The sequence below is a fragment of the Pan troglodytes genome, chromosome 23 (assembly GCF_028858775.2).
Source record: "Pan troglodytes isolate AG18354 chromosome 23, NHGRI_mPanTro3-v2.0_pri, whole genome shotgun sequence".
Lineage (NCBI taxonomy): Eukaryota > Metazoa > Chordata > Mammalia > Primates > Hominidae > Pan > Pan troglodytes.
The window spans coordinates 28,761,396-28,784,155 of record NC_086016.1 but is presented as its reverse complement, the minus strand read 5'-3'; the positions used below and the strand labels follow the sequence as shown (position 1 = coordinate 28,784,155).

Here is a 22,760-nt window from a genome sequence, read left to right as displayed (position 1 = left end):
AAAAAAAAAAGAAAAGAAAAGAAATTGGCTCCATAAGACAGGGCAAAAAAGAAAAAGATATAATGAAGGATACAATAATAATAATAAATGCTCAGAGTGGAGCCACCAGCATGGTGGGCCATCCCCCTTCTCTGCCCCCACCCTCTGGCAGACAGCCCATTCCTGGGGCTTTAGGGGGGGCACGGAACTGCCCCAGATGACCTGGCTTTGAAGCCTAGACTGGTGGGTGGGCCCTCACCACAGGCATCTTGGCCTCAGTTCCAGTGGCTACCCCATCTTGCAGTTCCTGCCCACACCCCACCCACCAAGTCTTGGCCCAGGATAAAAGGCCAAGGAGAGGCTAGGAAGCAAGGGGGTGCTGGGTGGGTGGAGGGACAGAGGCAAAGCTGGCTCCAGGCCAGGGAGAGCTCAAGACAGAGCTGGGCTCCACGGGGAGCCTAGAACCCCGAAAAAGAAGAGACAGGAGCCTATCCAGATGCCCCCCCAATACATCCTGCCTGGGACTGGGGAGCCGACTGCTGGTGACCTAGCTGAGCAGCTCCCTAGGCTCCTTCTGACCCCAGCTCTACTGTGAGTTCCCACCGTGTGACTGTGTTGAAGTCATTTGTTCCACCTGGGCCTCGGTTTCTCCATTTGTGAAATGAGAGGATTGGGCCCTGTGATTTCTGGCGTGTGTTCCTCCATCCTGAGGCTTGATCGCCCCACCTTGACCTCTGTCTCTCCGTCTCTTGCTCCTTCACTGTCCTTGTCCCCTGTGCCTCTCTGTGTCTCTGTCTCCACCTCTCTCTTTGTCTGTTACTTCTATCTGCCTCCTTACTTCTCTCTCCTTGCCTTGGTTTCCCTATCTCCTCCGTACTCTACCTTCTGTTCCGATCCATTGGAACCACCATTGAGTCACCAGTTATTGACTGAGAACCCACGATGTGCCAAGCTCTACCTAGCCAGGCCCAGCTAGGTGCTGGGGCCAGTGGTGAACAAGATGTGGTGGGCATCTGGGGCTTGCCAGGGTAGGAGGCTCTGAGACAGGCAGTCATATTTCTGGCCACCAGCACTGTCCTCCAGGTCAGATAACGTGGCCTGGGTAGAGGTGGGGAACTGGGGTGGCGAGAGGGATCACTGTCGATAGGTCAGGAAAGGATGGGGCCCAATGTGGGTAAAAGAAAAAGACCCAGGTCTTCGATATCCAACCCAGCTGAGCACAGTGCGACTCTCCCATTCCCACCCCAACCTACAAAGAGGAAGTCAGGCCAGGGGGCCTCAGGCCAAGGTCAAGGCTGGACAGCAGGAGGAGAAAGCACAAAGGCCCAGAGCTGGCTGGCCTGGGCTGGCTCTGACCTCTCTGTGCCTTCACTTTCCTCTTCTGTGAAATGGGCATAATGAAAGTACCAAATAAGGCAGATTGTCCCGGGGACTGACCGAGATAACACGGGTTCGGCACACAGTAAGCACTCCGTAAAAAAGGCTGTCCGTATCAAACCCACATCTGCCTTTACAAAACGCTTCTGTGCTCATTGTCACCTTCTTTTCTGTGCGGCATCCAATAGGGACACGTGCCCACCTTATAATTGCAGACACAGAGGCCCCCCTAGGGGTAGAGACCTACCAAAAGCCACACAGCGCGCAGTGGCTGAGTCAGGATTCAAACTCTGGTCTCCTGCCTCCCAGGGTCTCCCCTTTTCCCTGCCCCATGTTGGCAGCCAGCAGGGACCCTTTTGGGGGCCCATCCCTGGCTGGGGTTGTTGAGAAAGGAGTCGGGATAGGGTTGGAAGGTGAAGCTGCTGTGGCCAGGGTTTCTGCTGTGTGTGCTGGTCTCACAAAGGAAAGTGCTGCTGTCTGCAGTGATCCAGGCGAGTCAGGGCCCCAGTCCCCCACTCCCTGCCCAGGCCTGCTGAGCCAGCTTCCCCTTTGTGCCACAGACTATAGGGCCTGATGTCTGCCAGACTATAAAATGGGGGGTCGGACTCTAGTCACCCATAGCACCTGCCCGCCTGCCTGTCCTCCAGCAGGAAGTAGCAAGTCCCCAGGTAAGAGGGAACCCACAGCCCAGCTGAGAGCTGAAGGGGAGGGGAAGAGAAAAGGGAGACAGAGAGAGGGAGGCAGAGATAGCAGTGCCATGAGAGTCAGAGAGCAGGGCCACGGAGATAAAGACGGAAGTGGAGAGAGGAAGAAAGGGAGGGAGAAGGAGAGGGGAGAGAGTGAGAAAAGACAGAAATACACAGAGAGCGAATTAAAGATAATTAAAAAGAACAGATAGAGAGATAAGCAAAGATACAATGAGGGCGAGATAGTGGGGGAGAGAGGAACAGAGAGGGAGAGAAACAGACAGGAAGATAGGCAGAAAGAGGGAGAGAAGTAAGAAACAGATAGAGAGGCAAAGAGAGGGAGGAGAGGAGGAACAGAGGGAGAGGGTGAAGCGGGGAGAGAGAGAGAATGAGAATATCTCCAGGAAGGCATGAGTCCAGCTGCCAGCCCTGGGGGAGTGTTTAAAGCCACAGATGTGGCCCAGATGTCTGGCCTCACCCCTGGTGAACAGGGGGCACCCCAGAATATGCACAGCCTTCCTGGAGGAGGCTGGGGGAGGGATGTGCTTATCCCAACTAGCTCCGCCTTACAGAATGTGTTCGGGAATCAGCTTGACCAGAGGGTCTTAATCTGTGCTAGCAGGGGGTCCTCAAATCCCTTAACATTGTCACCAAAGTTAAAGGGAGCGTTATTTTTGTCCGGGGACAAAGTTGAGGTATTCATCAAACATTCAAAGGAGTCCATGACCCCAAAGCAACAAGGAACCACTGGAATTGACCAAAGCCCTCTCCACCCAAAGCCTACCCAGCCCCAGTCCTCATTTTCAGAACCCTCCACATGCAGTAAATACATCCTCTTGAGTCCTCCCATATGCCCCAGTCCCCGGCCTGTATTTGCACCCATACACCAACCCCTCAGAGGAAGCGGACGGGGAAAGGAGCTGGGAGCATGCATTCATTCATTCTCTGAACAAATGTTAATTGGGCATCTCCTATGTGCCAGGTGCAGAGCAAGTGTTAGGGATGGACGGTGAATAAATCAGATTAAGCAAACGGCAGAATACTTTAAAAGCCCACTTGCTGGCTCCATTTCCTTGAGTTGAAATCAGAGCCCTACCACTTAGTAGCTGTTTGGGCCTGAGCTGGGCCCCTTCCTTCTCCAGCCCCCTGCTGCTCAGAGGGGATCACGATAGCAGCTACTCCATTGGGTTAGGGTCATGGTCAGATGGGTTAATTAATGTATGTCACAGTGCCTGGCACACCTTAAGTACTCCCAAATGGGACTTCTTGTTATTAGTCTAGGGAGGCAAATTGGAGTTGCACAAGCAAATCAGCGTGATAAGCAGTGTGGAAAATTGCAGGGGGCTAAGGAAGGACCTAGCGGGGTAATGGAGGGTGGAACAGCTGGTGGAGGGAACCGCATGGTCAAAAGCCTGGAGGAAGGATATATGTGGGATGAGCGGCCCCCAGACGGGAAGGTCTTGGCTGGGGAGTAGGGATGAAAGAAAAACTTCCAGGCTTAACCGTTTCAGAAGGAGATAGAGAGGAAACGAGCTCCAAGGAGGCTGAAAGCACAGGACGTGGGGCTATGAGGGCAGGAGGCAGTTTGGGGGTGTCATCCCTGAAGCCCAGGGTTTCTTTACAGACTTTTGCAGGCGGGAACCATGTCTCAGGCTGCAAAGGCCTCGGCCTCGGCCACAGTGGCGGTGAACCCAGGGCCTGACACCAAGGGGAAGGGGGCCCCACCTGCAGGAACATCCCCTAGTCCCGGCACTACCCTGGCCCCAACAACCGTGCCTATTACCACCGCCAAGGTGGGGGAACTGCCTCCTGGGAACTACAGGGTAAGGACCTGGGGGTGCAGTGGCGGGGTGCCATGCCTTCCCTCCTTCCTTCCCTCCTCCTCCTTCTCCTCCTCCTCTTCCTCTTTCACCTCTTACTCCTCCGCACCTCTTTCTCCTCCTTGTTCTTGGCTTATTTTCTCTCCTTTCTATTTACTCTCCCTTTTCTTCTTCTCCACCTCCCCAGACTCTTATCCTCTGTCCCTATTCTCTTTTTCCCTCACCTTGGCCTCCTCCTCCCTCCTCCTTCTGGGACACAAGTGTGGCCCAGCCAATCTGGGAGCCCATAAAATAGCCAGGGGTTCTCACACACTTGGAGAAAGTGGGGCTGGGCGCAGTGGCTCATGCCTGTAATCCCAGCACTTTGGGAGGCCGAGGCAGGTGGATCACCTGAGGTCAGGAGTTCGAGACCAGCCTGGCCAACACGGTGAAACCCTGTCTCTACTAAAAATACAAAAATTAGCCAGGTGTAGTGGTGGGCGCCTGTAATCCCAGCTACTTGGGAGGCTGAGGCAGGAGAATCACTTGAACCCAGGAGGCGGAGGTTGCAGTGAGCTGAGATCATGCCACTGCTCTCCAGCCTGGGCAACAGAGTGAGACTCCATCAAAAAAAAAAAAAAAAAAAAGAAAAGAAAGAAAAAGGGGACCTATAGTTGAGTTGTGCAATAACAACAACCAAACCATACCACTTCACAGCTGAAGGGACACCTGGCAATCAGGCTACACCTGCACACGCACATGCTTAGAGTTTATCGAAAGCAAAAAAAAAAAGAAGAAAAGGAAGTGGGCTGGCTTAGCAGCAGGGAACCAGCTGTCCTTGGAGGCTCACTGGGGCAGCAGGATGGCCTCAGACCCTCAAAACTGCTCGAGGTGGTCTGGGCTGAAAGGCATCCTGTGGAGCAAGGTGTCCAGTCCCCTGGGATTTGGTTTGGTGTGGTTTCAACCTCAGGTCACAGAAGTAGGCCGTTTTGCAACCCCTAGTTCATGACACGCTCTCATGTGGTCAGTGCGTGGCAGGCTTTTATTTATGTTCCTATTTAATCATTAGTTTTATTTAATTTCTAATAATGCAATATGCGCCTACAAACCCACCACCCATATAAAAGCCAGGACTTGGTTAAAAACTTTCTACCTAACTCTAAGGTGTCTCCCTTGAGTCCATCATTTTCCTCCCCAACTCCAGGAAATACTGTCCTATCCTCAACCTGTGTCTGTAATCTGCTTGCTTGCTTTTGTATACAATTTTATGCATTATTCCTTTAAAAATGTATACACACATACACATGTATATTTATTTACTTGTTTTATTTATTCATTTATTTTGAGACCAAATTATGAGACAGGGTTTTGCCATATTATCCAGGCTGGTCTCGAACTCCTAGCCTCCGCCTCCCCAAGTGCTGGAATTATAGGTGTGAGCCACCGCAACTGGCCGATTTACTTGTTTTTAACTTATTGAAATATGCAATGTGATTATTCTGGGCTTTTCTTTGTACTTTTCACTTACTATGAGATCCCTAATATCCATCCATATTGTTGCGCATGACTGCCGGCCATTCATTCTGGCTGCTGCCTGATATTTCAGAGCATGACCATCTCTTTCCTGCTAAGCACGATTTCAGTGGTTGCTAGCTTTGCTCTCGTGAACAGCATGGCTTGGACGTTCTTATCCCTGTCTCCTGGTATTGGGGAACTTGCCCCGATATTCACATAGATTCTTTTCTATTTTTCCTAAGCATCGGCCAGCTTGAGAAATAAAGGGACAGAGTACAAAAGAGAAAAATTGTAAAGCTGGGCGTCCGGGGGAGACATCACATGTCGGTAGGTTCCGTGATGCCCCACAAGCTGCAAAAACCAGCAAGTTTTTATTAGGGAGTTTCAAAAGGGGAGGGAGTGTGAGAATAGGTGTGGGTCACAGACATCAAGTACTTTACAAGGTAATAGAATATCACAGGGCAAGTGGAGGCAGGGAGAGATCACAGGATCACAGGACCAGGGCAAAATTAAAATTGCTAATGAAGTTTTGGGCACCATTGTCATTGATAACATCTTATCAGGAGACAGGGTTTTGAGATCAACCGGTCTGACCAAAATTTATTAGGCGGGAATTTCCTCTTCCTAATAAGCCTGGGAGAGCTATGGGAGACTGGAGTCTATCTCACCTCTGCAGTCTCGACCATAAGAGACGACCACGCCCAGGGGGGCCAGTTTAGAGACCTACCCCCAGGTGCGCATTCTCTTTCTCAGGGATGTTCCATGCTGAGAAAAAGAATTCAGCGATATTTCTCCCATTTGCTTTTGAAAGAAGAGAAATATGGCTCTGTTCTGCCTGGCTCGCCGGCGGTCAGAGTTTAAGGTTATCTCTCTTATTCCCTGAACAATTGCTGTTATCCTGTTCTTTTTTAAGGTGCCCACATTTCATATTGCTCAAACACACATCCTGTACAATTTGTGCAGTTAATGCAATTATCACACGGTCCTGAGGCGACATACATCCTCCTCAGCTGACAGGATTAAGAGATTAAAGTAAAGACAGGCATAGGAAAGCACAAGGGTATTGATTGGGGAAGTGATAAGTGTCCATGAAATCTTTACAATTTATGTTTACAGATTGCAGTAAAGACAGGCATAAGAAATTACAAAAGTATTAATTTGGGGAACTAATACATGTCCATGAAATCTTCACAATCCACGTTCTTCTGCCATGGCTTCAGCCAGTCCCTCCGTTTGGGGTCCCTGACTTCCCGCAACATCCCGGGGCACACATACAGGAGTTTCTCTTGGGCAACCAAGGGTAGAAGTGGAAGTGCTGGGTCATGGTTATATGAACCTCCTCCTCTTACAGCTGGGGAAACTGAGGCTCAAAGAAGGCAGAAAATTGTGCCTTGGTCCATGTGAATGGCAACATTGTCCCAACTTGGAAAAGCAAGTGGACAAGGAACCAAACATGAGGCTTAGTGAGGAGAGAAGATTAGCTCAAGTTTTCCCCTATGTTATGGAGGGTTGGATTTGCAAGTGTCTCCTGAGCATCAGCTCTGTGGCAGGTACTGGGGCTGGGGCTGGAGATACGGAAATTGATCAACCTCAGGCCCTGCCCTGGAGGAGTCCTTGGTCTTTGGAGGGGCTGGGTAATGGGAGAGAGGGAGTGCAGAGAGAGAGGGAGACCCCAAAGCAAAACAGCAGTGACTGTGTGGTGGGTTAGTTGTGCTGCTAATGGGGAGAGGACAGTGGGGGATGCTCAACCAAGGCCGATGGAGGAAGGGGCAATCAGAGAAGGCTTCCTGGAGAAGGTGGCACCTGAGCCTAAAACAGAATAATGAGCTGGAGTACGTATTAGGGAACTTCAGTTAGGCAGTGGGAGCTCCAAGCTGGATATGTGTGGTGGAGAAGGCATTCCAGGCAGGAGGAATAGCACAAAGAAAGGCCTGAAAGGGAGGTTCGTAAGTTCCTAATGATGGCGCAGATCTTAGCTTCAGAATTAGGGCATGAGGCCAGGTGCAATGGCTCATGCCTGTAATCCCAACACTTTGGGAAGCCAAGGCAGGCCAATCACTTGAGCTCAGGAATTCGAGACCAGCCTGAGCAACGTGGCAAAATCCTGTCTCTACAAAAAATAGCCAGGCATGGTGGTGGGTGCCTGTAATCTCAACTACTCGGAGGCTGAGGTGGGAGGATCGCTTGAGCCTGGGAGGCGGAGGTTGCAGTGAGCCATGATTGCGCCACTGAACTTCAGCTGGGGCGACAGAGTGAGACTCAGAAAAACAAACAAACAAACAAACAAAAAACAAAAATCAGCAAAGAATTGGGGGATGGGAGGACAGGATCATTTCACAAACTGTGGCTCATCACACTTTTATGTGACTGCTGCACTGCTGGCTTTTATTTACGTAGATACTTAATGAATTTTTGACTCCCCCCTCACTCTGCCCTCGGCATGGGGGCTTCTCTCCTGCAGCTGGTGGTCTTCGAACTGGAAAACTTCCAGGGCCGTCGAGCAGAATTCTCGGGGGAGTGCTCGAACCTGGCAGACCGTGGCTTCGACCGTGTGCGCAGCATCATTGTCTCCGCGGGACCGTGAGTACTGGGCGGAGGAGGGGCACACTCTCTGCCACAGTAAAATGACCAGACAACAGTAGCTGCCATTTCTCCAGCATCTGCTCTGTGCCTGCGGCCGTTCGTACTCCTGGCACATACATTATTTCCAATCCTCATTATCAAACTGAAGAGGGAGGAATTGTTCTCAATCTCATTTTACAGATGAGGAAACTGAGGCTCGGAGAGGTGATCCAATTAGCATAAGATCACATTGGCAGTAAGCCATGGTTCTGGGCTCTGGAGAAATGCTGCTTCTACTATAGCAAAAACTCTAGCCCATTACCGAGGGCTGAGAGAGGTCAAAGAGTGAAGTGTCCACTCGCTGTCCCCTCTCCTGGGCGTCCAGCTGCCTGGGAGTAATGATAAGCATCTGTGGCACACCCACCAGGTGCCAGGCACTGACTCGGGACCACACCTAGATGATTCACAGTGCTGTAGGAGGCAGAGGCTATTCTTATGCCCACTTGACAGATGGAAAGACTGAGGCTCAGAGGGGGTGAGTCTCTTACCCAAGGTCACCTATTGGTAAGTGGCACAGCCAGGATTCAACTCAGGTTGATTGAGTTCATTCCTAAAGCTCTTAATCACCATGCTTCACTGCCTGTTCCTGTCTCTGTGGGTGTCTCTGGGCCTTAGTGACTCCCATATAAAACAGGGATAGTCATCCTTGGGTAGAGTGGTTGCCCTATGTCCAGCCTGTGTGTGCTGAGGTCAGGGTGGAGGGGCAGCCCCAGGACAAGATCCACGCAGCTCGTTTGCTCTTGTCTCCCCTACTTTGAAAGCCTGCAAGGGTTCCAGTCATCCTGCATTCTGAGCCCATTCCGAGATGAGCTTTGAGGTCAGACAAGCCTGGGTTTGAGTCCTGACTTCCCCTGTTTGCCTTGTTCAGTGTGCAAGCCTCAGTTTCCCCATCTTTGAAATGGGGAGAAGGATGGCCCTCACCACTCCTCACAGGATTATGCTGAGGTCTGAGGGAGATCATACAGCATGGGCCTGTTACCTTGTGGGCACCCAAACATGGCAAGTGACTCTGATGGTCACGTACCCACCTCCCTGCCCGGTGAATTTAGCCAACTTATCCTGGAGGCTACCCGGGACCATTTCTACCTCCTGCACCCTCAGTGTGGTCAACGCAGCCTCAGCTCCACCCTCAGCCCCAAAACCCAGCTGGAAGCAGAAGCTACCGGATGTGGCCAGCATGGGTTTTCAGGCTTTTTTTGGTACCAGTGACTCAAACCCAGAGTATTTCTCCTCAAACAAAGATGCAGCTGGTGTCTGACGTGTGCCTTGGAGCCGTGCCTGATGGGCATGGAAACGGGCCTGTGGTCCGGGGGCCTGGGTCTGTGTGGGCGCTGGCAGGGCCATGGGAAAAAAAGAATGAAGAGGGTGAGGTAGGCATGGGGAACGTGAGGAGGCCTGCCTGCCTGAAACCCAGGAGACTGCAGCCCAACACCCAACACCATCATGTGACCTTAGGCTGGGGACTTAACCCCTCTTAGCCTCAGTTTCCATATCTTATAAATTAAAATTCCTGCCCTACCCTCTCTCCCTGCTTGCGGGTTGAAATGAGCCATGGGAGATAAGAAAAGGCATAGATATAAACATTTAAAATTTAGATCCTCACTGGTCCTGCTGAAGAAGATAGGGGAGATTTTAGGGGGACCTTGGGCATGGTGGCAAGAACACATCAGTGTCTGTTTTTCCAGAAGCCTAGACCTCCAGTTTCCTTCTCCCTTTAATCAGGAACAGTATTAATTTGGAGGCTTACTCTGTGCTGTATGTGTTCCATGCATTCCCTCTTTTAGGCCCTCATAATCTCCCAATGAGGTAGATGCAACAAAGTAGATGTATCATTTCTTCTCTGTTACTAAAGCTTAGCAGGTGTAAGTGCTGCCCAAATGCATGCAGCAAATGGCAAAGCTTGGATTAGAATTCAGGTCTGTCTGTTTCCAGGGTCTGTCCTCTTAACTCCTACATGAAACCACCTTCCAAGGCTCCCTTCTTATTCACCCATGCGTCTATCCACCCATTTATTCATCATCCATCTACTTACCCATGCATCTACCCATTCGTCTATTGATCTATCCATACATACATCCATTCTCCATTTATACACACGTACCCACCATGTGTTCTCCATCACCCACCCATCCATCTACCCATCTAGCTATCCATCAATTCAACCATCCCTTCATCCATCCCTTTATCCATGCATCCATTCATCTGTCCATCTACCCATCCACCTATCCATCTATTCAACCATCCTTTCATCCACCCATCCATCCACCCATTCATCTGTCCATCCATCCATCTATTCTCCCATTTATTTCTCTTCTACTCCAGACCAGACAGAGCTGAGGCAAATGCAACTCTATTCTGGGAAGACAAACATATCTTTAATTTACTCCAATGTGGTTAACTCATCTCTCAGACAAAGACCTGAGGCTCCTGTGATGCACTCTGTCTCAGCCCATGGTGATAGCCCATCATCCTTATCTCCTTCTGGGGAGAGCAGGGTCCCAGCAGCCCCCTGGGAGAAGATGCTAGTGTCAGTGTCCCCTCATCCGTCTCTTTTTTCCTAAGAACTCTTGAACACACGGGGAGCAAAGGTCAAGGAGTTTCTTAGTCTCAGCTTTCTCATCTATGGAATGGGGATTGTCTTATCTACCCCACCTGCACTGCCACAATCCCTGGTCCCTGTAACACAAGCTCACTTCTTATCCTTAATCAATCTTCACTGGGAAAGCCAGGAAAATCTTCCATCTAATTTCAAACTTCTAATTAGTCCATGTAAGGAACCTAGCATCTTCATAAGCGCTATCACATTATATTACCATAGGTATCTGGGAGTAGATATTACCATCATTCCCTTCCCATTGCCTCATACTAGTTACTGAGTATCTCCCGAATACCAGGCCAGTATTTACCCAGCAAGGATGCAAACATCTGTATCAATTTTTCCCTTACCCCTGTACCTCCGAGACTGTCGTTCATTTAATATATTTCATTTAAAATGATCCTGCTAACCACAAATAAACACATTTTAAAAGAACCCTCACACCACTTTTTACAAATGGAAGGCTAGTATTATTTCCTATAAGTAAAAGGTATCCATACAAAATTAACAATAAACACAAAAGTGGTATTATTATGTTGCTATTACACCATTGTCTGCTGGAGGTTCTGGGCTAGTGGTCTTTTCTCTCTTTGTTACAAAAGAGAAAAAGGAGAGATTAGTAAGTGTTAAAGGCACATTAACATCAAACAGAGCCTTTCTCCTAGCTGGCGTCAAGTTTCAAATGTCTATGTGTTCCTTGGCTCCAAGTCCTGATAGTACTTGAAGCATGTATGAACCCTACATCTAGAGAAACAGTGTGCTCAGATAATCACACACATTTATCTCACTTAATCCTTCACCAACTCCAAGGAAACAGGCATATGAGTGTAGATGAGAAACAAAGGCTCAGAGAGGTAAAGTCACTTGCCCATAGTCACACAGCCTGTAAGTGTCAGAGCCTAAAATCAAACCCAGACATGTTCAGCCCCCTTTGGACTTTCCTACTGGCCTCAGGGCTGCCTTGCCAGGGGAGAGAGAAAGGCAAGTAGGGCGTGGGGGCTTCTACTAACCATATGTCTCCTGTCTGCCTCATGGTCCTTCTTGTATCCAGCTGGGTCGCCTTTGAGCAGTCCAACTTCCGCGGGGAGATGTTCATCCTGGAGAAGGGCGAGTACCCTCGCTGGAACACATGGTCGAGCAGCTACCGCAGTGATCGGCTCATGTCCTTCCGGCCCATCAAAATGGTGAGTGGCTCTCCGGCTGGGGCTGGAGAATCAGCCAGGCGGGGCAGGGCAGGTGTAAGTCTGAGATCTGACAAGGGCAAGAAGGAGATGATGGTGGGTAGGGAGGCGTGGCAGCCTCCGAGTTGTCAAAGGACCGTGGATTCTTGAGCTCATCAATTCATCAGTGTCCTTAACACACTCACTACATACCCAGCTAGGAACCCTGGGCAAATGATAAGCACAAAAGCTTCCAAGTTAGAGCTAAAAACTTCAGCATCTTCCTTGATTCTCTTGATATCCCTGGCTGCACATTTAGACCTTACTGGGAGCTTTTTTTTTTTTTTTTTTCCAAAGATGGGGTTTTGCTGTGTCCCCCAGGCTGGAGTACAGTAGTGTGATCATAGCTCACTGCAGCCTTGAACTCCTGGCCTCAAGTGATCCTCCCGCCTGGGCCTCCTAAAGTGCTAGGATTACAGCCGTGAGCCACCATGCCAGGCCTAGGAAAGCTTTTCAAATTTCAGTGCCCATTCGAAACACCAAACATGCTGGTTGCAGATCATGCAATGGCTAAGAAGAGGGATATTGTAGCCGGGCATGGTGGCCCACGCCTGTAATCCCAGCACTTTGGGAGGCCGAGGTGGGTGGTTACCCAAGGTCAGGAGTTCAAGACCAGCCTGATCAACATGACGAAACCCTGTCTTTACTAAAAATACAAAAATTAGCCAGGCGTGGTGGCACATGCCTGTAATCCCAGCTACTAGCAAGGCTGAGGCAGGAGAATTACTTGAACCCGGGAGCCAGAGGTTGCAGTGAGCCGAGATCACGCCATTGCACTCCAGCCGGGGTGACAGTGCCAGACTCCATCTCAAAAAAAAAAAAAAAAAAGGAGAGGGATACTGTAGAAATGCAGCTTGAACCTCTTAATAATAAGACAATATACTGAATTAGTTTCTTATAATATTTAACTAAGTCAACTTCCAGAAGATTCAAGGTCAAAATGGTGGTGATATCTCCAAGTGATTCACAGTTTTTTCCAGAATTAAGTTGATGATGAGTCATGAACCAGCTACATCTTACTCACCAATGTTAGTTGCTGATGGTAACCGACTTTTGTCTTCCATGATGGGAACATTTATAAGAATTTTCATGAATGTGCATTTGAGGCTATCAAGTGGCAACCACCAGCTGTTTTGACATCACCAAATTTATCTTAATGGATTATTCAAACAGATCATTCCCAACGCTTTTCGCAGAATGTAAGACTGAATTATTTGCCTTCATGATGCACTCTCTGTAAGAATTCACAGATGTCTCTCTCAGTCATTGAATGGTTCTTATATGCCAACCTATGTTAAGGGGTTTGTTTGGAAGAGTGATCAACCAGGGCATTTCCAGTAGCTTCTAGAAGCTTGCTATTCAACATAATAGGCACTAGCCATATGTGGCCATTGGACACTTGAATTTTGGCTAAATGGAGATGTGTCATAAGTGTAAAATACATATTAGGTTTTGAATACATAGTAAAAAAAATTTTAAAGAATGTCAACAATGCATTGATATCATTATATTGGTTACATATTGAAATTATAATATTTTAGGTATATTTGTTTAAATAAAATATGTTATTAGAAATGTTTAGAAATCTCAAAGCCTAGACCCCACCCCAGACCAATTAATTCTGAATCTCTAGGGCTGGAACTCCGGCACTGCTATCTTTTCTATGCCCTCTAAGTAGTCCGTCTGTGCAGCCAGGGCTGAGATCCAACCGTCTAATTCAGGGGTGCCCAATATTTTGGCTTCCCTGGCCCACACTGGAAGAATTGTCTTGGGCTACACATAAAATACACTATCACTAACGATAGCGGATGAGCTTTAAAACAATTGCAAAAAAAATCTCATAATGTTTTAAGAAAGTTCACAAATTTGTGTTGGGCCACATTCAAAGCCATCCTGAGCCACATGTGGCCTGCAGGCCGCAGGTTAAATAAGCTTGGTCTAACCCTTCCTCTCTCTGCCCTGCCACAGTCTTGGTCCAGGCCACCATCATCTCTGACCTGGTCAGCTTCAGCTCTCTCCCTGCTGGGTTCCCTGACTCCTTTCCAGCCCCCTGTCATGGGAAGTTAGAGGGATCTTTTCAAAATAAAAAAAAAATAAACCTGACCATCTTCTACTTGAACCCAGGCATTTTGGTTGGCCTGTTTCTATTTTCCTTTTTTTTTTTTTTTTTTTTGAGACACATCTAACTCTGTTGCCCAGGCTGGAGTGTAGTGGCACGTTCTGGCTCACTGCAACCTTCACCTCCCTGGGGCAAGCAATTCTCCTGCCTCAGCCTCCCAAGTAGCTGGGATTATAGGTGTGCACCGCCACGCCCAGATAATTTTTGTATTTTTTGTAGAGACGGGGTTTCATCATGTTGGCCAGGATGGTCTCAAACTCCTGATCTCAAGTGAGCTACCCGCCTGGGCCTCCCAAAGTGCTGGGATTACAGGCATGAGCCCGTGCGCCCAACCAGTTGGCCTGTTTCTGCCAGGCTCTGGTTCTAGGCTCTGAGTGCAAAACTGTGCATCAAACAGACTAGGTCCCTGTCTTCATGGGACTTAAGCTACCCAGGGAGGCAGCTATCAAAAAGCTAATCATAAAAATCCATCTACAATTGCAAACTGTGGTAGGTGTTACACAAAGGCCATGCAATCTAACTAGGAAAGCAGAAGCAGGAACGGGGGGCTCAGATATTGTTAGAGGTGGGAGTGGTCAGGGGGTCATCAGGGAAGCCAGCTCCCAGAGTTTGGAAACCAACTCAGCCATGTGAAGAGCAGATGGTAAAGCCTTCCAGGGAACAGTGTGTGCAAAACTCCTAGAGCAACGATGGACTGGTGGGACCAAGAAAATTAAAGGTGGCCAACAAAGCTGCAGCAGAGGGAGTGGAGGAAAGAGGGAGGCAAGATGGGAGGGGAGGTGGTGGAGGCCAGGGTCTTGTAGGGTCTCATAGGTGGTGGCAAGTTCAGTCTTGACCCCTCTAGCAGTGGGGAGCCATTGACTAACAACCTTCCCAAGGCCCTCAAGACCGTAACAGTAATAAGTAATCATTGTTGTACTTTTACCACTGGCTGGTAATTGCACTAAGGGCATTTGTCTTGCCATGCTCCAAAGGGTCCCCTGTGCTTACATCCCTGCCTGGCACCTTGCACTTGCCTTCCTGCACCCTGGCCACACAGATATTGTCTTGCACATTCCCACCTCCCAGCTTTTGCCTATGCCTTCTCTGCCTCAGTGCCTTCCCTCAACCCTCCTTCCCTTCTCAGCTTTGTGCACTCCTCCTTAACCTCCAAGGTCCCTCTCTAGTGTCACTTCTTCCATGAAGCCTTCCCTGATCTGCTCTGCTTTTCTCTGGAAGAATTAACCAGTTCTTTCTTCATCTATAATCTTCTACTGGAGTCTTTCACAGAAGGATGCACTTACGTTCTGGGCTCCTCTTCCTCCTAGTGGTGGTGAATAACAGTAGATAATAACAGTAGATAATCACAGCATCCATTTTTAAGCACCAACTACGTACTGGGTATATTACCTGCCTTTTACATAATCCCTACAACTGTCCTATGCGACAGGCTATGATAACATGCATTTTAAAAGCAAGGAAACTGAGACTCAGAAGTAGAAAATGACTGGCCTAAGGCCACACAGCTGGGAGTTGCTGGGGCTGGGATTTGAACCAAGGTCTGTGGGTTTGAACCTAGACACTGAGGTTGGCATCACTCTGCTATTTCCTGTTCATCTCTTTGGCTCTTCAAACCCTTGGGCCTAAAACAGTGCATGATGACTTTTGAAAAGATGGATGATCCATGCCCTCAGAAATAACAGACGAACTTTAAAAACAAGATACAGGGTCATGAAAGCATTAAAAATAAGTGCAAGCCAGAACTGAATCATGTGCCCACATTCAAGGGTGGGCCTGGTTGTTTGTTTGTTTGTTTTTTGAGACAGAGTCGTGCTCTGTCACCCAGGCTGGAGTGCAGTGACACAATCTTGGCTCACTGCAACCTCTGCCTCCCAGGTTCAAGCAATTCTCCTGCCTCAGCCTCCCGAGTAGCTGGGACTACAGGTGCGTGCCACCACGCCCAGCTAATTATTATTATTATTATTATTTTGTATTTTTAGTAGAGATGGGGTTTCTCAATGTTAGTCAGGCTGGTCTCGAACTCTTGACCTTGTGATCCCACCCATCTCGGCCTCCTAAAGTGCTGGGATTACAGGCGTGAGCCACCGCGCCCGGCCAGGCCTGTTTTATAGTTGGACTCAACCGTGAGTTGAGTAGCCATGACAATCCCACGAAGCAATAGTAACCCCATTCTTTTTTGTTGTTGTTGTTTGAGACAGTCTTGCTCTGTCGCCCAGGCTGGAGTGCAGTGGTGTGATCTCGCCTCACTGCAACCTCCACCTCCCAGGTTCAAGTGACTCTCCTGCCTCAGCCTCCCGAGTAGCTGGGATTACAGGCACGTGTGACTGCACCTGGCTAATTTTTGCATTTTTAGTAGAGATGGGGTTTCACCATGTTGGCCAGGCTGGTCTTGGACTCCTGACCTCAGGTGATCTACCTGTCTTGGCCTCCCAAAGTGCTGGGATTATAGATGTGAGCCACCATGCCTGGCAATAACCCCATTCTACAGATGAACAAACTGAGGCTCTGAAGGAGGCAGAGTAAAATGTCCAAGATCACCAGTGCATAAATGTCAGAGGCAGGATTTGTTTTTTGTTTTTTGTTTTTTGTTTTTTGAGACGGAGTCTCGCTCTGTTGCCCAGGTTGGTGTGCAGTGGCACGATCTCGGCTCACTGCAAGCTCTGCCTCCTGGGTTCACGCCATTCTCCTGCCTCAGCCTCCGAAGTAGCTGGGACTACAGGCGCCCACCACCACGCCCGGCTAATTTTTTTCGTATTTTTAGTAGAGACGGGGTTTCATCGTGTTAGTCAGGATGGTCTTGATCTCCTGACCACATGATCTGCCCGCCTCGGCCTCCCAAAGTGCTGGGATTATAGGCGTGAGCCATCGCACCCGGCCTAGAGGCAGGATTTGAACCTAGATCTGTGTTCCACCAATGTTCCACGTTTCACCTGGTTTGTAAGAAGCATTTACAAAAGGGCAATTGGTTAAACTCCTGATGGCACAGGGACACTGCTTAGGAATGAAGTGTTTCTCTGAAAGGTTCTGCCCCTCCCTGGCTGTGTGATGTTGATCAATAAGCTTGACCTCTCTGAGCCTTTTTGTCCCTGATCATAATTTTAAAAATAATAAATACTTTTTTTTTTTTTGAGACAGGGTCTTGCTCTGTCACCCAGGCTGGAGTGCAGTGGTGTAATCATATCTCACTGCAGCCTCAACTTCCTGGGCTCAAGCAATCCTCCTGCCTCAGCCTTCCAAGTAGCTGAGACTACAGGCATGCACCACCATGCCTGGCAAATTAAAAAAAAAAAAATTATTTTTTTGAGAGACAGGATCTTGCTATGTTGCCCAGGCTGGTCTTGAACCCTTGGCCTCAAGCAATCCTCCCACCTGGGCCTCTCAAAGTGCTGGAATTACAGACATAAGCCATGGCACCTGGCCAATAAATGCATTTATTGAGCACTTGATGTATGCCAGGCATCGTGCTCAGTGCTCTATACGGATACACTCATTTCATCCTCACGAGGACCCTATGACGTGGGAGTTGTCATCCCATTTTCCTTATGTCTCCTTCCAGACTAGACAGCAGTGGTCCCCGGAGAGTCCCCCAGCAGCCTGAACAGGCTCATCTCTCTCGCTCCACACCCAGAAGGCCCCGCTAAGTTTCTTCTCTTTGTCCCATTTGTACTTCACACACCTGACCCGGCCTCTCTTTCCCCAGGATGCCCAGGAGCACAAAATCTCCCTGTTTGAAGGGGCTAACTTCAAGGGCAACACCATAGAGATCCAGGGGGACGACGCACCCAGTCTCTGGGTCTACGGCTTCAGTGACCGCGTGGGCAGCGTGAAGGTCTCCAGTGGAACGTAAGCATCCCTCCTGCCAGGTCCGCGTCCCCTGCTTCAAGCACAGGCAGAATCAGAGGCTGCTCCCCTTACAGGTTATAACATCAGATTCCTAGAGAAGGCCGTGGCCCCTACCACAGTCTCCCAGTGCTGGTTCCTGGGATTCAGCCAACAGAGCTCTATTCCTCTGGGGAATAGAGTCACACTTTGAGGAATTCCAGGTCAGTGTAAACAAATCAGCTCTAAAAAGCTGTTAGATGGAGAAAATAGGAGCTGCTAAGCCTAGTTGGGGTTGAAGGAGTAATCAACTAAAAGGGCCGGCGCTGATGTGGATAGATGAGGCTGGATGCATCCAGGAACAGGGAATATTCAGGGAAATCAGGAGCTTCTGGGAGAATGAACAGAACGAGTTCTGAGCAGTGAATTTGCATCATAAGATGGCCCTGACCCTACTACTGACATGCTGAGGAACTCGAGTGAGCCTAAACACCTCTCTGCCTCTCAGTCTTGCCAGCTAGGCAATGGGCACACAAAATTCCCTGATCCAAGAGTGCCCTTCCTGCTCTGAACGCTCAGGATCTGAAGCTATCAAAACGGAGCCCCATGACCTTATGTCATGAGGATACATGGAAGGGCCAGATCAAAGGAGTCACTTTATCCATCCCCCTGCCTCCAAATGACCATGCCAGACACCCTTGATCTCCTCTAGGTAAACGTAAGGCTCTGTCTCTCCATTCCCAGACTTGTTCTGAGCTCCTGTAACACCATCATGGCTATGGCCTTTTTCTTGTTCCTTTCTGCCTCCCTGAAACCTATATCCCTGCCATTCAAGCCATCTGAAATATACTGAGCCTTGTCTGTGAGCCAGGCACTGTGCTAGGTACACTGGGGAAAGCAGCGATGAATACAGCCAAGTTCCTACCTTCAAGGAACTTACTTGGCCTAGCAGGGGAAACCCAGATATACCTGTGAGATGGTGTCCAACAATACTAGGTAAAGAATGGGCCAGCCAGGGCAACTGTGTTGTAGGAGGTCAGAGGAGGAGAGGTTTCTAGGATTTGGCTGTGTATGTTAGGGCAGAGGGCAGGTCAAAGGTTTATCTGCAGAGGATGGAACTTAAACCAGGCTTTACAATATAGGGAGGGGGTCTGGCAGAGGCCTGGAAAGACCCTCTCAGCAACAATGAGAGAAGTTAGAAATTAATCACTGATGATAACTTCTATTGAGTGCTTACTATGTACCAAGGACTGTGCTAACCACTTTAAATGAATAACTATTAAATCTTCAAAACAAACCAAGGAGGTGGGTGCATTATCATCCCCACTGTACAGACAGTACATTGAGGTTCTGATACCTTATCCACCTAGATTCTCACAGCTAGTAAATCAATGGCAGAGGTAGGATTTGAACCCACATATATTTGATACCAGAGTATGTGTTCCCAGCTGCTACGCACTGATGCACTTACCTACAAAGAAAACCAATTTTTTTTTTTTTTTTGAGATGGAGTCTCGCTCTGTCCCCCAGGCTGGAGTACAGTGGTGCAATCTCAGCTCACTGCAAGCTCCGCCTCCTGGGTTCACGCCATTCTCCTGCCTCAGTCTCCCGAGTAGCTGGGACTACAGGTGCCCACCACCACACCTGGCTAATTTGTTGGTATTTTTAGTAGAGACGGGGTTTCACTGTGTTAACCAGGATGGTCTCGATCTCCTGACCTTGTGATCTGCCCGCCTCAGCCTCCCTAAGTGCTGGGATTACAGGCTTGAGCCACTGCGCCCAGCCAAGAAAACCAATTTTTTGAAATAACACTTCCTGTCTTTCATTTGCTTCATTGTTAACCAGTCCCTAAGTCCTATTCTTGCTTCCTTGGATTTGTTCTCTGAGCCCTGCATCATCACGTTTAATGGGATGTGTATTCATATTCCTACCATGCACAGGCAACATGCTTAGCAAACACTTGAGGTGCATTCTCCATTTGGTCCCCCCCAGCACTCTTAATAAAATCAGGCACCGTGACCATGCTCACTTCCTAGAAAAGGAAACCGAGGCCTATCAGAGAGGCAAAGTCCTTGGCCCAGGGCACAGAGCAGGAAGGGATATAGCCAGGATAGAAGTGAGAGAGCAGCCGACTGCAGGGATCAATGAAGGACAGGCTGGTCTGGCAGGGGTCTGGGTGCCAGGCAACGAGGCAGGCTGTCTCCACTCTGTCCTTCTCACTTTCCTCTCAGATGGGTTGGCTATCAGTATCCTGGCTACCGCGGGTACCAGTACCTCCTAGAGCCTGGCGACTTCCGGCACTGGAATGAGTGGGGAGCCTTCCAGCCACAGATGCAGTCCGTGCGTCGCCTGCGTGACAAGCAGTGGCACCTCGAGGGGTCCTTCCCTGTCCTGGCCACAGAGCCCCCCAAGTGAGTCCACACCTCACTCTGCTACCTTGCCCCAACCCTTCTTCATGTTCAATTATTTCCCCCATTTTTCCCAGGCAAATAAAATTCCCTAAAGCCAAAATTTCTCCTGGATCTGTAAACAGATGTGTGCCTTGAGGTCCCCCATAGTTACTGGGATGTGACTTCCTCGCTCTTAATAATTACAACGATAATAAAAGCAGCAAACACTGAAAAGTTCTTTCTGCCTGTTATGTGAGTCTACCAAATGTGTAGGCAGAAATGAATAAGGCCAAGTTCCTGCTGTCAAGGAGCTTGCTCCACCTAGCAGGGGAAACCCAGATACACCTGTGAGATGCTGTCCAAGGATACTAGGTAAGAGATGGTCCAGCCAGGGCATTCGTGCAGCAGGTCAGAGGAGGCAGGTTGGTTTCTGGGTCCTGAATGGATGTGTTGGGGTGGAGGACAAGTACTTGGCCTTACTCATTATGAAGACTGCTCCAGGAGGTTGGTATGAGGAAATTGAGGTTCAGAGAGGGGAAGTGATTTTCCCAAGGTCACATAGTTAGCAAGTCAAGACTTGAATTCAGGCTGTCTGGCTCCAGAGCCTGTACTCCTCAAGACAAATCTATAAATTTTTTTCAAACTGTAACCAGTTGAGCATCCCCCTCAGGATTTTTTGTACTGTCTGCATGCCACCTGGTCTACTTTTGACATATTTTTATTTAAATAGACTTATTTTTTGTCCTTAAATGCACTGATTTGTAAATAAATCCTTATAATGCTCCAAGAAGTGGAAAATCAGCATCATATACATAGAAAGCAATCACACAGGCTGGGCGTGGTGGCTCACCCCTGTAATCCCAACACTTTGGGAGGGTGAGGTGGGTAGATCACTTGAAGTCAGGAGTTCGAGACCAGCCTGGCCAACATCGCGAAACCTCATCTCTACAAAAATTCCAAAAGTTAACCCAGCATGGTGGCGTGCGCCTGTAATCCCAGCTATTCGGGAGACTGAGGTGGCAGGATCACTTGAGGCTTTAGCCTGGGAATTTGAGGCTACAGTGAGTCGTGATCATGCCACTGGACTCCAGCCTGGGCAACAGAGTGAGATCCTGTCAAAGAAAGAAAGAGAGAGAGAGAGCGAGAAAGAGAAAGAGAGAAGGAAGGAAAGGAGAGAGAGAGAAAGGAAGGAAGGAAGCAGGCAATCGTATAAATAAATCAAATACAATTTAAAGAAGGCCAAGTATCAAATTTCCAGCAGATACCACTGCCTGCAACCTGTTCACTCTTCGACAAAATGGGAGATTAGCCAGTGTTGAAAAGTGTGAAAGAGGACCGGGTGCGGTGGCTCACGCCTGTAATCCCAGCACTTCGGGAGGCCGAGGCAGGCAGATCACTTGAGGTCAGGAGTTCGAGACCAGCCTGGCCAACATGGTGAAACCCGGTCTCTACAAAAATATAAAAAATTAGCCAGCTGTGGTGGCGGGTGCCTGTAATCCCAGCTACTTGGGAGGCTGAGGCAGGAAAATCGCTTGAACCGGGAGGCAGAGGTTGCAGTGAGCCAAGATCACGCCACTGTACTCCAGCCTGGGTGACAGAGTGAGACTCCACCTCAAAAAAAAAGAAGAAAAAAAACCAACAAAACAAAGAAAAGTGTGAAAGATGTTTGCACCAAACTGAGACTTTTTTCCTCTTTGATTTAATCAATAAAGGTTGAAAAGAGCATCGTTTTCTTGTATCTGATTCAGTGTTACTCAATCCTGGGGCTGGGGTCCGTCAAGAATCATCTCATTTGGAAATCGGTGCCAGACACTATTGTTTCCCATATCAACAGTTAATATTGATTGATGTTATTAATCATTAATCTATGCAGACAGCCTGGTGGAACGGGGTGTCGGGGTTGCTATGGATATCTTCCTGGAGGAGGGAATATCTGAAGGGGGCCTTGAAAGATGGAGCAGGAGCTTGCTTGATGGAGAATAGGGGACATGATATTCCAGGCAGAGCAAACAGCAGTGTCCCCGCTACCCCATATGGCACCTTTGTGCAAATGATAAAAAGATGCCTCTTCCTCAAGACATTTTACTGCCATCTGTTAGAAATTATTGGTATAAATCTGGGACATCTACCATGTAAATGTGATACCCTTGTGCTGTGCCCAACATGCACAGCTGAACTTGGCAGCCCTGGAGCACCATGAACAAAGGCATAGAGGTTGAGAGAGTTGTGGTGGGCCCCGGTGAAGCTTATTGAGGTGGGAACATTAGCTTGGTGGTTGTGTTGGCAGAAGCACAGGGTGGGACGGATACACTTGTACGTCAGGAGATAAAGCTGGCAAGAAAGATAGGGCCTCATGACACCCCACCCTGTGGTTTTGCTGAGCTTCAAAGTTGAGACACCACCTCACATAATCTTGCACAGGTCTCACTCACCTTCCCTCGTCTCACTTTCATTCTCCCCACCTCAACACTCTTGGCCAGCATCTTGGACTAGAAGACAGGGCTGTCTGCAGACCAGGATTCCTGGACAGAAATCGGGAATAAAAGGGTATTAACCCTGCTGTACTGTTAGAAGTTGGAAAGAACTAGGCAAATTGCTTCCATTCCCTGGGACTTGTTTTTCTCTTCTATAAAACGAC

The 22,760-nt window shown here is 48.8% G+C and overlaps 2 protein-coding genes across 3 annotated transcripts in view; one reads left to right on the top strand and one right to left on the bottom strand.

Moving 5' to 3' along the window:
- CRYBA4 (crystallin beta A4) overlaps positions 1-22,760 on the bottom strand; it is a 33,094-nt gene extending 10,334 nt beyond the window's left edge. Inside the window, exons 1-2 of the mRNA XM_063808270.1 lie at positions 22,555-22,760; positions 11,585-11,825 (exon numbers count right to left, since the gene is read on the bottom strand). Coding sequence (XP_063664340.1) covers positions 11,585-11,587 — 3 coding nt within the window. The 5' untranslated portion in view covers positions 11,588-11,825; positions 22,555-22,760. The remainder of the gene's footprint in view (positions 1-11,584; positions 11,826-22,554) is intronic.
- On the top strand, positions 1,818-20,359 carry CRYBB1 (crystallin beta B1). 2 transcript variants are annotated; one of them, XM_001172375.7, is made up of 6 exons: positions 1,818-2,024; positions 3,667-3,865; positions 7,818-7,936; positions 11,626-11,758; positions 17,614-17,756; positions 19,964-20,359. In XM_001172375.7, exons 2-6 carry the CDS (start codon positions 3,686-3,688, stop codon positions 20,145-20,147), a joined length of 759 nt encoding a protein of 252 aa, XP_001172375.2. In that variant the 5' UTR covers positions 1,818-2,024; positions 3,667-3,685; the 3' UTR covers positions 20,148-20,359. The 2 variants fall into 2 exon arrangements, with proteins under 2 accessions (XP_001172375.2, XP_009436345.1); XM_009438070.2 differs by lacking the exon at positions 1,818-2,024 and adding an exon at positions 3,325-3,406 and having other exon boundaries at positions 19,964-20,342.